General features: G+C 45.5%; 1 protein-coding gene and 1 long non-coding RNA gene across 2 annotated transcripts in view; both read left to right on the top strand.

The window, feature by feature from the left end:
• Window positions 1-6,701, top strand: part of tbcd (tubulin folding cofactor D) — a 45,872-nt gene extending 39,171 nt beyond the window's left edge. Inside the window, exons 34-39 of the mRNA XM_048244857.1 lie at window positions 4,046-4,167; window positions 4,380-4,457; window positions 4,566-4,655; window positions 4,819-4,906; window positions 5,336-5,445; window positions 6,680-6,701. Of these exons, the coding sequence (XP_048100814.1) occupies window positions 4,046-4,167; window positions 4,380-4,457; window positions 4,566-4,655; window positions 4,819-4,906; window positions 5,336-5,445; window positions 6,680-6,701 (510 nt within the window). The remainder of the gene's footprint in view (window positions 1-4,045; window positions 4,168-4,379; window positions 4,458-4,565; window positions 4,656-4,818; window positions 4,907-5,335; window positions 5,446-6,679) is intronic.
• Window positions 6,702-6,728: 27 nt separating this feature from the next.
• On the top strand, window positions 6,729-7,522 carry LOC125296660. Its single transcript, XR_007193822.1, has 2 exons — window positions 6,729-6,783; window positions 7,278-7,522. It is a non-coding gene; the product is annotated as an uncharacterized LOC125296660 (long non-coding RNA).
• Window positions 7,523-14,190: the final 6,668 nt, after the last annotated feature.

Here is a 14,190-nt window from a genome sequence, read left to right as displayed (position 1 = left end):
TGGCAGCCGAGGCCGCGCTGATTTGAGGTCATGCGTTTCAGTGATGAATGAGGCTCTATGGAGCGTGTCCTTTCTGCCGTGAGACTGTCTGTCTCTCTCACTCTCTCTTTCTCTCCCTCTTCTCTAAAGCGACCAGTCTTCTGACACTACTTCTTCTAAAGCGACCAGTCTTCTGACACTACTTCTTCTAAAGCGACCAGTCTTCTGACACTACTTCTTCTAAAAGCGACCAGTCTTCTGACACTACTTCTTCTAAAGCGACCAGTCTTCTGACACTACTTCTTCTAAAGCGACCAGTCTTCTGACACTACTTCTTCTAAAGCGACCAGTCTTCTGACACTACTTCTTCTAAAGCGACCAGTCTTCTGACACTACTTCTTCTAAAGCGACCAGTCTTCTGACACTACTTCTTCTAAAGCGACCAGTCTTCTGACACTACTTCTTCTAAAGCGACCAGTCTTCTGACACTACTTCTTCTAAAGCGACCAGTCTTCTGACACTACTTCTTCTAAAGCGACCAGTCTTCTGACACTACTTCTTCTAAAGCGACCAGTCTTCTGACACTACTTCTTCTAAAGCGACCAGTCTTCTGACACTACTTCTTCTAAAGCGACCAGTCTTCTGACACTACTTCTTCTAAAGCGACCAGTCTTCTGACACTACTTCTTCTAAAGCGACCAGTCTTCTGACACTACTTCTTCTAAAAGCGACCAGTCTTCTGACACTACTTCTTCTAAAGCGACCAGTCTTCTGACACTACTTCTTCTAAAAGCGACCAGTCTTCTGACACTACTTCTTCTAAAGCGACCAGTCTTCTGACACTACTTCTTCTAAAGCGACCAGTCTTCTGACACTACTTCTTCTAAAGCGACCAGTCTTCTGACACTACTTCTTCTAAAGCGACCAGTCTTCTGACACTACTTCTTCTAAAGCGACCAGTCTTCTGACACTACTTCTTCTAAAGCGACCAGTCTTCTGACACTACTTCTTCTAAAGCGACCAGTCTTCTGACACTACTTCTTCTAAAGCGACCAGTCTTCTGACACTACTTCTTCTAAAGCGACCAGTCTTCTGACACTACTTCTTCTAAAGCGACCAGTCTTCTGACACTACTTCTTCTAAAGCGACCAGTCTTCTGACACTACTTCTTCTAAAGCGACCAGTCTTCTGACACTACTTCTTCTAAAGCGACCAGTCTTCTGACACTACTTCTTCTAAAGCGACCAGTCTTCTGACACTACTTCTTCTAAAGCGACCAGTCTTCTGACACTACTTCTTCTAAAGCGACCAGTCTTCTGACACTACTTCTTCTAAAGCGACCAGTCTTCTGACACTACTTCTTCTAAAGCGACCAGTCTTCTGACACTACTTCTTCTAAAGCGACCAGTCTTCTGACACTACTTCTTCTAAAGCGACCAGTCTTCTGACACTACTTCTTCTAAAGCGACCAGTCTTCTGACACTACTTCTTCTAAAGCGACCAGTCTTCTGACACTACTTCTTCTAAAGCGACCAGTCTTCTGACACTACTTCTTCTAAAGCGACCAGTCTTCTGACACTACTTCTTCTAAAGCGACCAGTCTTCTGACACTACTTCTTCTAAAGCGACCAGTCTTCTGACACTACTTCTTCTAAAAGCGACCAGTCTTCTGACACTACTTCTTCTAAAGCGACCAGTCTTCTGACACTACTTCTTCTAAAGCGACCAGTCTTCTGACACTACTTCTTCTAAAGCGACCAGTCTTCTGACACTACTTCTTCTAAAGCGACCAGTCTTCTGACACTACTTCTTCTAAAAGCGACCAGTCTTCTGACACTACTTCTTCTAAAAGCGACCAGTCTTCTGACACTACTTCTTCTAAAGCGACCAGTCTTCTGACACTACTTCTTCTAAAGCGACCAGTCTTCTGACACTACTTCTTCTAAAGCGACCAGTCTTCTGACACTACTTCTTCTAAAGCGACCAGTCTTCTGACACTACTTCTTCTAAAGCGACCAGTCTTCTGACACTACTTCTTCTAAAGCGACCAGTCTTCTGACACTACTTCTTCTAAAAGCGACCAGTCTTCTGACACTACTTCTTCTAAAGCGACCAGTCTTCTGACACTACTTCTTCTAAAGCGACCAGTCTTCTGACACTACTTCTTCTAAAGCGACCAGTCTTCTGACACTACTTCTTCTAAAGCGACCAGTCTTCTGACACTACTTCTTCTAAAGCGACCAGTCTTCTGACACTACTTCTTCTAAAGCGACCAGTCTTCTGACACTACTTCTTCTAAAGCGACCAGTCTTCTGACACTACTTCTTCTAAAGCGACCAGTCTTCTGACACTACTTCTTCTAAAAGCGACCAGTCTTCTGACACTACTTCTTCTAAAGCGACCAGTCTTCTGACACTACTTCTTCTAAAAGCGACCAGTCTTCTGACACTACTTCTTCTAAAGCGACCAGTCTTCTGACACTACTTCTTCTAAAGCGACCAGTCTTCTGACACTACTTCTTCTAAAGCGACCAGTCTTCTGACACTACTTCTTCTAAAGCGACCAGTCTTCTGACACTACTTCTTCTAAAGCGACCAGTCTTCTGACACTACTTCTTCTAAAGCGACCAGTCTTCTGACACTACTTCTTCTAAAGCGACCAGTCTTCTGACACTACTTCTTCTAAAGCGACCAGTCTTCTGACACTACTTCTTCTAAAGCGACCAGTCTTCTGACACTACTTCTTCTAAAGCGACCAGTCTTCTGACACTACTTCTTCTAAAGCGACCAGTCTTCTGACACTACTTCTTCTAAAGCGACCAGTCTTCTGACACTACTTCTTCTAAAGCGACCAGTCTTCTGACACTACTTCTTCTAAAGCGACCAGTCTTCTGACACTACTTCTTCTAAAGCGACCAGTCTTCTGACACTACTTCTTCTAAAGCGACCAGTCTTCTGACACTACTTCTTCTAAAGCGACCAGTCTTCTGACACTACTTCTTCTAAAGCGACCAGTCTTCTGACACTACTTCTTCTAAAGCGACCAGTCTTCTGACACTACTTCTTCTAAAAGCGACCAGTCTTCTGACACTACTTCTTCTAAAGCGACCAGTCTTCTGACACTACTTCTTCTAAAGCGACCAGTCGACCAGTCTTCTGACACTACTTCTTCTAAAACGACCAGTCTTCTGACACTACTTCTTCTAAAACGACCAGTCTTCTGACACTACTTCTTCTAAAACGACCAGTCTTCTGACACTACTTCTTCTAAAACGACCAGTCTTCTGAGACTACTACGCTTCAATTGCTGACCCGGGGTAGCCCAGGGATTAGTCATGTCCGTTGTCGTCCCCCCCCCCACCTCCCTCACCACCACCCCACAAAGCCTCACTGGGATAGGGCTTGGCAGTGGGATCTTCCTGTTTTTGTCAGGGTTTAACTTTTATGAAGCATCAGTGATTTGGGAGGGTCTCATCGATGCAATCTGTTGCTTCCAGGCCCCTGTGTGTGTGTGTGTGTGTGTGTGTGTGTGTGTGTGTGTGTGGATAATGACATCCTCCTGTTTGTCTGTTGACTGTTGTGTTTGTGTGTTTGGAGTTTCACCATCGAAGATGTGTATGTGTTTGGGTAGCCTACTCTATTGGGCTTCATGATATTGTGTGTAGTTCATAATCTACCTTATGTGTGTGTAGGGCTGTGGAATTAGTTGAATTTCACTTTCAATTATGATCTCCTAAGATTATATCTTGTTCAAGATAAGTTGACGCATTTAGTTTAGCAGCCGTGCTCATGTTCGGTCTTGAGTTCCATATAAATCCAGCACATGCCTTTGCTTTGTGATTACTGTTGTATACATTTTTTTTTACATTTACATTTATTTATGTATCTTCTGTTGAGGTATGTAAATCCAACAGTAAAAATCCAATTTTGAAATAAAAAAAAATGGATGATGTCTAAATACGCATTAAATTATCATGTTAATTATTGTGGTCTCAATGTTGCTGAGATAACAGTGATTCTGCCATAATCGAGCAGCCCCACAGTATGTGTGTGTTCTTCTCCCACAGGTCCGGTTCTCCTCTCAGTCCCTGTTTGACCACCTGAGGGGGATCCAGCAGGACGCTGTCGCTCTGGGCCAGTTTGGAGACACACTCCTGCGCATCTTTAAAGATCACCTACGCAATGACCGGTAGCTCCCTGCTCACCCTCCCATTCCCAAACTTTGGGCTAAACATCCAAAACAACGTTTGGGTTTGAATCCGGCCCGGCTCATTTCCCCATCCCACCCCATCTCTCTCCCACTCGCTTCCTGTCTCTCTCCACTGTCCTGTCACATAAAAGGCATAGCACCCAAAATAAAAGTTGTTTTGCGTGCCTAACGGTACTTATTCACATTCACAGGGTGTCTGTGCCTTTACTGAAGATGCTGGACCAGATGTTGGCTAATGGCTGTTTCGAGCTTTTTACCAGCGAGGATAAGTGAGTCATCAACAGCACGAATGACCACACCATATGCTCTTCAAAAAAGTTGGGAAGTTATTAGCCGGAATTGCAAGGATATTTCTGCCTTATGTGTTTCACTTTCAGCCATCCATTTTGTTTGGACCTGTTGGCTCTCTGTAAGGAGGAAATGAAAAGGTCCAAAGACGTCCAGAAACTGCGTCCCGGTATAGCTGTGTGAGTTTCTGGCCACATTGTATTCTGTTCACACCTAGATTGAAGATTACGTTTTTTAAAGCCCTCTGTCTCACCCCCCCCCCCACCCCACACACACACACACACACACACACACACACACACACACACACACACACACACACACACACACACACATTCACAGGTACTGTGGCATGATCCAGTTCCAAGGCAGCGTGAGGAAGAGCGTCCTGCTGCAGCTGCTGATGCTGCTGTGCCACCCCTTCCCTGTGGTGAGGAAGCTCTTTCTGAATCCTCTCTCTCCTCCTCTGATGTCCACTCCATGGCTGGACATCAGTACATGATGTACATGATGTAGCATGTAGCATTCAACATTCTGGACATCAGTACATGATGTACATGATTTACATGATGTACATGATGTAGCATTCAACATTCAAGCCTTACATAACCAGCCAATAAGTGTGCCATTTAGCTGCGTGCTAAGACATTGTACATGGTGGAGTTCGCCTTGTGAAGTAGGACACTGTACACAGAAGATCAGTGTTTGAGTCCATTCAGCCCTGACTAATTCTGAAGACTGACCGAATCCTCTGATGAATCCAGGCCTGTATCTCTTCTCTGCTCAGCTTAGTGTGTGTGTGTGTGTGTGTGTGTGTGTGTGTGTGTGTGTGTGTGTGTGTGTGTGTGCCTCTTCACAGATCAGGAAGACCACTGCCAGTCAGGTGTACGAGATGCTCCTCACCTACGACGATGCGGTGGACCCTGAAGTCCTGGATGATGTGATGACCCTGCTTAGTGACACTAACTGGTGAGCAGTGGTAAAGGGGGCAAGTCTCTGGGAGATTTCCTGTGCTGGGTGGCCTCTTTGTCAGCCTATTTCTCTCTCACTCTGTCTTTTTATCTCACTGAAGATGATTTATCCAGGGTTCCCACGCGTCATGGAATTTCTGGAATATCATGGAATTTTGGAAAGTCTATTCCAGACATGGAAAGTCAGGGCATTTTATCATTTTTGGGGCAAAGTCAGGGAATATAAGGGATTTTTTTTTTTGTAGCAGTTCAAAATTGACTTGCCAAAATACATTTACACAATACATTTGAATAATATACAATATATCCACGCAGTACTGGTGTATATCTGGTTATTAGCAAAGTTCTTTTAGTCCCCCCACTCAGCGGCCATCTTGAAACACACTTTGGGCAGTTATCGGACAGTTGTTTTGCGCACACTGCACGCGTGCAAGGCTTCACGACACCAAGCTCCGAGATCACAACACATGATTGGCACGATGTATTCACAACATACCACATGATCGGCAGGATGTATGAAAAACATACCGCATGGCACGATGTATTCACATGTCGACTTTTGACAGCTGAAGGTGCGGGATATGTGTAGACAACTGCCATATTGGTCTTACAAACTAACCCCATACATTTCTATGGAGGATTTTTTGAGTGCTGTGTCTCCTCATTAGAAAGTCTCTGTTATTACAGTAGCTTTACTGCTTGCTTGAGTAGACCGACTTTGTTTATTCAATGCCCATTTATTCATCTCCCGCTCTGAAGAAGTAAAAGATTCTTGAACGCTGCTCTGAAATCATTGGTCAGTATATTGTACAATTCATTATATAGTAAGTCATGGAAACTCAGGTTTTTTTTGTCAATCAGGAAAGTCAGGGAAAAGACATGTAATTTTACATTTGAATTAGAGTGGGAACCCTGTTTACCTACATACTGGACTTGTATACTGTACATGTGTATTTGTGTATATGCTTATGTTTGTGCATGTATGTACCGTATATGTTTATTTATTTAAGTTTATTAATTATTATTATTATAGATTTTTTTTTATCTTGCCTGTGAAAGTTAGTCTTAAACGAGTTTTATGTTATTGTTATTTATTTCTTAAATTCAAGATACAGTATGTTTGAAAAAGTCAAAGCCTCTCCTCTTCTCTCTCTCTCTCTCTCTCTCTCTCTCTCTCTCTCTCTCTCTCTCTCTCTCTCTCTCTCTCTGTCTCTCTTCTTTCTTGCTCACAGGGAGAGTAATCTTCTTTCTTGAAACGGGGAGGCCACAGAAATCTTGGGGCAGAAATCAGCTCTGTGACTGGCTCAAGGTACCAAGACCCACACCAGTGGCAAAGGTACAGTAGCTCTTTTAGAGCAGTCAATAGGGGTGTGTGTGTGTGTGTGTGTGTGTGTGTGTGTGGTAAAGTGAAAGGTGTGTGAAGTCCAGATGCTGCATGGCTCATTACTTCTAGGCTAGTGAGCGGAAGAGGTAGGGGTTTCTGTGTTTGTGTGTGTGTGCGTGTGTGAGCACATGTGCTGGAGTATTTTTTAGTGTCGTTATTAGGTCCAGATGTTGGTAGGCCTCCTCTGCCAACTCCCCTCTCTCACCACACGACTCATTCGTGGAACTGATTTAGAAGGGTGGGGAGTGTCGGGATCAGAGACAGCCTACATCAAAACTTGATCTTTATCCAGTTCAATAACACAGTTCAAATGCAGCACTTTGATTTTTAATCCCCTTACGCCTCTTATATGAAATGTGTTCTTCTCTTCCTCTCTCTTTCTCTCTCTCTCCCGTTTCTCTGCTACCTTCTGTCTGTCTGTCCCTCCCTCTGTCCACTTTGAGCAGGGTCCTGCGCAGTAGATCGGAGTGTCCGTCAGTGCAGTGGACTATGGGTGTGTGTGACACTGCATCACATTGTCGTTTGTTGTCACTGCATCACATTGTTGTCGAGCATTGTTGTCAGTGTCTCTATGCAAGTCTGCCTGTCTAGTGGTTAGCTATCCATCATCGCATCAGAATGTGTGAATGTGGCTGTCCCCATGTTGAGCCTCCATGGCATGTTTACAAATAAATCCAGAAAGAAATTTGCAGTAGTGTGTTTCTTTCTTCTTCTTCTCGCTGTCTAAATGTTTTTTGGTTTTGGCATCTTGTTCCCTCTACTTTGCATTCAGCTGCAGACTAAGACCTGGGTTGAAAAGCACCAGGGAAATGAGATTACACTACTTACTTACTATACGCTCCTAGATCCACAACCCCCATAGAAACCTTATGCAAGTGAAACCCATATCACAGCCAAAACAAAACACTTATGGAGAAAAACCGCAGAGTGAACTTCAGGCTAATCCTCCCATCTCATCCCCCAGGGATTAGGTTAGGCCTAGGCCTGTGTTAACACAGGGAGGAGGGACATGGCGGCCAGGGCATGGTGCTAGTGATGGCGGTGGCGGGGATGAAACTGGCTCGCGCTGCTGCTGCCGGTAAGGTCATTAAAGGGGCCCACAGAATCCCCTCAGGGCCCAGGCGAGCCCGCGGGTCTGTGAAGGTGCCGCTCGACTGTCTGCTCGAGTCAATCTGACGAGGGGGGGACGTGCGACTGGCTGCGAGCTTTCTCCAATTGCACGGGTCTAGCCACGCGGTCATTCTCTCTCTCTCTGTAGCGAGAGCCACTGCGAGCACACGTCTTTGTCTCTCTCACTCACTCGCTCTCTCTCTTGGGCAGCCCTGGCCAGGCGAGGACAAAGCCACCATTGTTGCCCTATGGTGGACCTCCCGGGACGGGGTCGCATGTCTCGAGAGGGAAAAGTCTCCTTCTCCCATTCCTCCAGCACGCTCGGACATGTCTGGCTGGCCAATCGGACGTATCGGTCACAGGGCGACAACCCCGGTTCGAATTTCTGGAAAACGAAAGTCAAAAAAGAATTGGAAAGGAAAACAAAACAAGCCATGGTTAAACAGTTTTGCCCAAATTGACCATATAGACCACAGCCATCCTTGAAAGCCTCATCTTAAGATGTTTGTGTGTATGTCTCCCCTGGCCTCAGTGAGAAGCGTAGTGCTACTGTATGTCAGTAACGGCATTAGGACTGGCGCCACGTCGGAGACACGCTCCCTCCTCTCTCGCGTGGCGACACACTCCGCGTTGAGTCATCAAGGTCGCCTCTGAAAGGCCTTTGTAGTCCCTCAGGCCTCTAAATATAGTTCTCAACGGAGCCAGCAGACTCTGGCTGGAGGCTTTGTCCACAATGACTCACTGACTGTACCTTTTTCTGAAATGTCTCGGAGGACCATTTCAGACGAAAGACGTCCGATTTGAAGTTTCAAGGACTATGATGTATAATTTAGTCAACTGATGTGATCAACTGAATCTGTGCCATGCTTATTATGGCCCCTACAATGAAGACTCAAGGATGCCTTAAACCAAAAAGTCATTTCTTAAAGTGTTTGATTAAAAAAAAAAGATATTGAGAGGAGAGTAAAATCCTGTGTGTACATTCTCCCAGCCCAGGGTGTGAGGTCTTGTGTTTCACTCATTCATTCCCACCCCTCGGTGTAATTCAACTTTAATTAATTTCTTAGGTGGATGGAAATTCCTGTTCCCCAGTCTGGGCCAGCGAGTTGAGATGAAGTGTTCTCTCCCCTTATCGCAGCTAAGTCTCTGGTAAAAAGAGCAGCTTTGCTACAGTGCTCAGAGTCGGCAAGAATGCTAATAATTCTCAAAGGCTTACAGTTCGCTGTCAGTAGCCATGGCGATGGTGCTCTCACAATGGAGGTCTTTTAGAAGCAGAGTGAGGGGAGGGGGGCTCTCGTTGACTCACTTTGGTGTGATATTAGGACAGTTCCCTAGCTGCCACTTCCCTGTGAGCTGTTTATTATGGGATTATATCGTGCCAGTAGCAGGCCCCCCATACCCATTCAAAGATCATGAACAGCTTGAACTAACAGGGTTTTAATATTACAAAACCGGTAACAAAATGTTATATGATTCTTAAAATGAACGTTTTCACAGAGGGAAAATTATGTAGACCCCTCAGAATGTGTTCAAGTCAAGGCCTTAGATACCCTCTTCACGATTGACTGCTTTGCAAAGATCTAAAGATGTGAAAACTCTTTTGTGCTGTCATCACCTTGTTATGGGCTATTGTAATGATGCTTTACTGCTCCTATGGTTTACAGTAGTTTAGTGCCAACTCCCATAATCCACCATCATAATAATCCTGCCCGATCCTGCACTTAAAGTTCCATTACGCTTGAAAGTAAACCTGGGAGCACAGCTAAAGGGAAACAGACCAGAGAAGCCTCATGCCGGATGCTTGTTTTGGTTTGCTCTCGGTATCCCACTAATGACCCCAGACATGTTACGCACACTCTGGAGGTATTCACTCAGAGACACACACACACACACACACCCCAGGACTGCAGGGGAGGGCTGTTACTGCCTGGAGTTGGATGACTAGGGTATAAACCATTTCACCATCATCATCACCGGGGTCTTGCCTTGTGATGCTGATTAGAGCTTGGCTCCTTGATGATGTGATGATGTGTGCGGCTCTTGTGTCCCCCGGTGGGTCGTCGGTAGGGCAAGAGCACAGAGCAGGGGAGGGGAACAATGTGTCTGCTTGTGCTACGGCGTGGTCATGAGCCACGGCATCCGCTGAAGAGTCTCCAACGGAATGCCAAGGGAAAGAGCACACGCAGGCAAAGAGAATGGCCCTCATGTCTCTCGAGCTACAGTATGGTTTGATTTACACCAGTGCAGTCTATTGATGTTAATGTATAGATTATAAGGGGGGGGCACTGTGGCACAACAGGCTACAGGCTATACCATACCATATATACGGGCCCAAGTGCCCACGGGAACCCACCCTATCTCTCTTCCCACTCACTTCCTGTCTATCTTCACTGTCCTGTCGAAATAAAGGCAAAAAGCCCCCAAACAAATGTATAGATTGTATGGATATGTACAGTAGATGTATAGATTTGGATTGTACAGATTCTACTCCCCCTTGGAATATCAGAAGTTTCAGGTCTGATTTGGTCAGGTCAGAATGGTCAATTAAGAACCTAATGTGTGCATTTCTCCCATATTGTTTTTGGTATTTTAGAGTGTCTTATTATTCTTGCTTCCCAAATGGACAGATGGACAGTATGAGTATCTCCCTCACATTGCTCTTCCCTGTGGGGATGTCATTAGACCATTGCAAATGTGTGCCCCATCATTAACTAGTTGACAAAATGGGCGATTATATATTTTTTATTTTCCATTGTAACCAGGTGCTGCTCCTGCAACAATTTCCTGTGTGCTACTCATGCCAAACACACACACTCACACACACACACATGCAGTGTGGCAGAAAAGACACCTCAGACTTATTAGTGTGTAATAGGCTCACAGTCGTTAGTTATGCCTGAACGCTAATGGCCGTAGGTTTACAGGCCGAGGTTGCTGTGGGCCAGGTATGACCTGATCAGTGGCAGTGCAAGGCCACGCACATCCCAAAGCCAATTTTGGATACGTCCAGTATCCAAAAAAAGTCAAAGACGATCGCACCAAAGAGCTCCCATTCACTGTGTTAGAAGTGACATTTTGAGCGGTGCGGCTCTTCGTCAAATGACCTTAATGACCTAAATCAGTGCCATGTCCAGTCTGGACACAGGTCCAGCAGAGGGCATTTTCAGTTACACTTTACTTGACAGTATCAACATAAGAGTGACATGACACTGTCATGAATGTGTCATAAACAAGTCATAAACATTTATGACATAACTTTTCTGTTATTAAGTGACATTCGTTTTTTGTCATAACAAGTTACGGTAAGGGTTAGGACTAGGGTTAGAGGTTAGGATTATGGTTATGGTTCATGTGTCATGAAAGTGTCATATGTTCATGACACTCTTATGTCGATACTGTCAAGTAAAGTGTTGCCTCCACTTCATTTGAGACTGTACACTTTGCCCATCAGTTCAATCAGGGCCCTTTATCACTGTGCCCCTGGCTATTGTATCTTGGGGGTTTTAGCAGCATACTCGATCAGCTGTACGCACATGGGTTGACCATGAAATCCTGTTTATTAGAATGATGACACCATATAGGGCATGTTCACATCCCCCTCATTGTTAAAGTAAATAATGCTCATTGTTTTATAATACTGTAAAGCTTTTCTTCTGCTATTTATATCATTTACCAATTGAGGTAATGTCCCACACGGCTGTGGCTCCTCCTGATGCCTGCTTTCCCCCAGAGGCAAGGGGTGGTGAGGCCTGCAGGGAGAGAGGTGCTATTGTCCTCAGATGCACAGCAGACAGAGGGGGAAACCCACTGGACTAGTCAGGTGTCAGCCGCAGGAAATCATCCAGAACATCTGTGAGTTCGCAGTATCTTTTTTCACAACTTTTGTTTTGACTAAGCCAAGTGTTTATTTTGCTGAGCGTCCTTTTTTCCCCTTGTTTGGAGTGGAGGCGTTGTTTTATTTGATATCTTTCCCCTTGGCCCATGGTGTGATAGACCTACAGTGGTTCTCGGTGAGTGTGCGACTGTTTGCTTACACTGGTTTGGAGTACACACATATCGAATGAAGTCCCTCACTTATTCTATTCATTTTGTGCACCGCATCGCCACTGCCAAGCTGTTGTTTTGGGGCCCAGATTTTCCTGAAAAAAATAAACACAAGAAGGTCCACATCCAATATGTACTCAAAATGATATTAAGAAAGGCCAAATTGTTTTGTCCCGAAACATAAATAAACCAAGAGGTCAGCGCAACTGGAGAATTTTTGAGTCAGAATAGCTGAATAATGTAATTATATGATTGATAGGAATGGCAGAAATATTGTAATTATATGATTACGGTAGAAAAAGCAGAAATGCTATAATTATGATTATGACAGCTGATGCGGTCTTTCTCCAGGAAACCGCACTCTTTATATCTTTCCAGAGAGCCGTAATCAACAGATTGCAAGGCATGTGCTCCCTGCCTAGGAAATTGCCACGTTGTTCTTTGGAATTACAGTGATTTTGGGGACAGAGGCAGCTGGATTGCATTGGGAATGTGGGCTAATTGCTGAACTGTGAGCCATTATAGACCACAGGTTAATGGGCAGCGTGTTTTTAGCTTGTGTGTACAGGGGACACTTTTATACTATTGGGCTAATTAAGAGAGCAGGTCAGATGCTGTTTTAACCTGAAGAGCAGGATATGCTGGAACATGCTTGACTTTTTTGGTTTTCTTTTTTTTCTATACTGTAGTGACAGCAGCAGAACATTTTACGTTTTGGTGTTTTTATCATTATTGGAAAAGTGAGGGGGGGGGCATTTTACTTTTTCTTATTTACTTGGAAGGACTAAGATATCATTTATATTTTCAGCATGCTGCAACTGATTAAGCTGTCCTATTTTTAGTCGGTGCTCCTTTCTGAGTTATGATGCAGTTATGGTTTTTATCTGAATGGGGCCAGACCTACCAAAGAGGACGACAGAGGCAATTATCCTCTCTGTGGTATCACATGTCCTCCAGGAGCCTGGCCTGCTATCAGTTCAAGGAGCCCCAGATTCATCACAAAAGAGTTCCTTATATACACATCCTGTGTGTCTGTGTGTGTGCGTATGCGTATGCGTATGCGTGTGCGTGTGCGTGTGTGTGTATGTGTGCTTGTGATAACGCATAGCAGTGTCTTTGTGTGTGTGTGTGTGTGTGTGTGTGTTAGAGAGAGAGTGTATGTTTTCACATTCTTATGACAAGCGTGTGTGTGTCCATTTGTCAGGATCATGAGGGCTTCTGGCCAGCTGTGTCACCCTGTTATGGACGAGGATTAGGCCGTGAGCTCATAACATGACCCCTGGTCCTGGTCCGCGTTGCCAGAGCTCTCGTGGTCCATTAGATAGATGCGGAGCGGCGCTGCCCAGATGAAATGAGATGTGTTTCCCCTGCGTCTCCCCACTCTGCTTTTGGTAATCTGGAAATCTCGTCTCTATAAATGAATTGGACTAATGTGTTCCAGGGAGGCAGTTTGGGAGAGATGGGGGTGGGGGGTGGCGGAAGCTTGACAGAGTCGGGGGTGAATCTGAGAAGGCCAGAGTGCTCTTTAGTGTGTGTGTGTGTGTGTGTGTATGAGAGCACATGCTGTCTTTCCATTTCTCTCTTTCGTCCATCGTCCGTCTGGCCACTCTGCCCACTCCGTCTTTTTTTCTTCCGTTTTCACTCCTCTGTCCTTCCTGCTCCGGCCCCAGGATCCCTTCCACCTGAAAATAGCTGTCCCCGTCCTGGCACTTCCTCACGCCCTGCGGCTATCTGGTTGCATTTTGGGCCGCGACAAAAATGCAACGGAGATGAGTGGAGCGGAGCGGATCGGGTGGACTGGAGTGGCACGACTGGCCTCGCCCCAGAGTCCAGCTGGGGCCGGTCGGCCCGCGCCTCTGGGTGAGCTCATCTCATTGGTGACACACGGCGTTTGTTGTTTCATGCCTATCCTCCCTCCCCCACCCCCCACCCCTTTCTCTCTCTCTTTCCATCTCTCTCTCTCCCTCTCTCCATCTCTCTGTGTTGTCGTCACCCTTTGCCTTGGAGGACTCCAGCCCCCCCACACACACACACCACCCCAGGGCTGGAGTGTAATCTGAAGAGGAGCTTTGACAGAGGCGAGCCTCTGCTGTGTCCAGCTGGGGTGGGGATGTGCTGTTCTTGAGGGGTGACTTCATGCAGACAGTTTCACGGTTCAGGGCCATGTCTCAGTGAACCATTGTGTGTATGTCTGCCTGCATGAGT

This window comes from Alosa alosa, chromosome 6 (genome assembly GCF_017589495.1).
Source record: "Alosa alosa isolate M-15738 ecotype Scorff River chromosome 6, AALO_Geno_1.1, whole genome shotgun sequence".
NCBI lineage: Eukaryota > Metazoa > Chordata > Actinopteri > Clupeiformes > Clupeidae > Alosa > Alosa alosa.
This window is presented reverse-complemented; position numbering and strand designations above follow the sequence as displayed.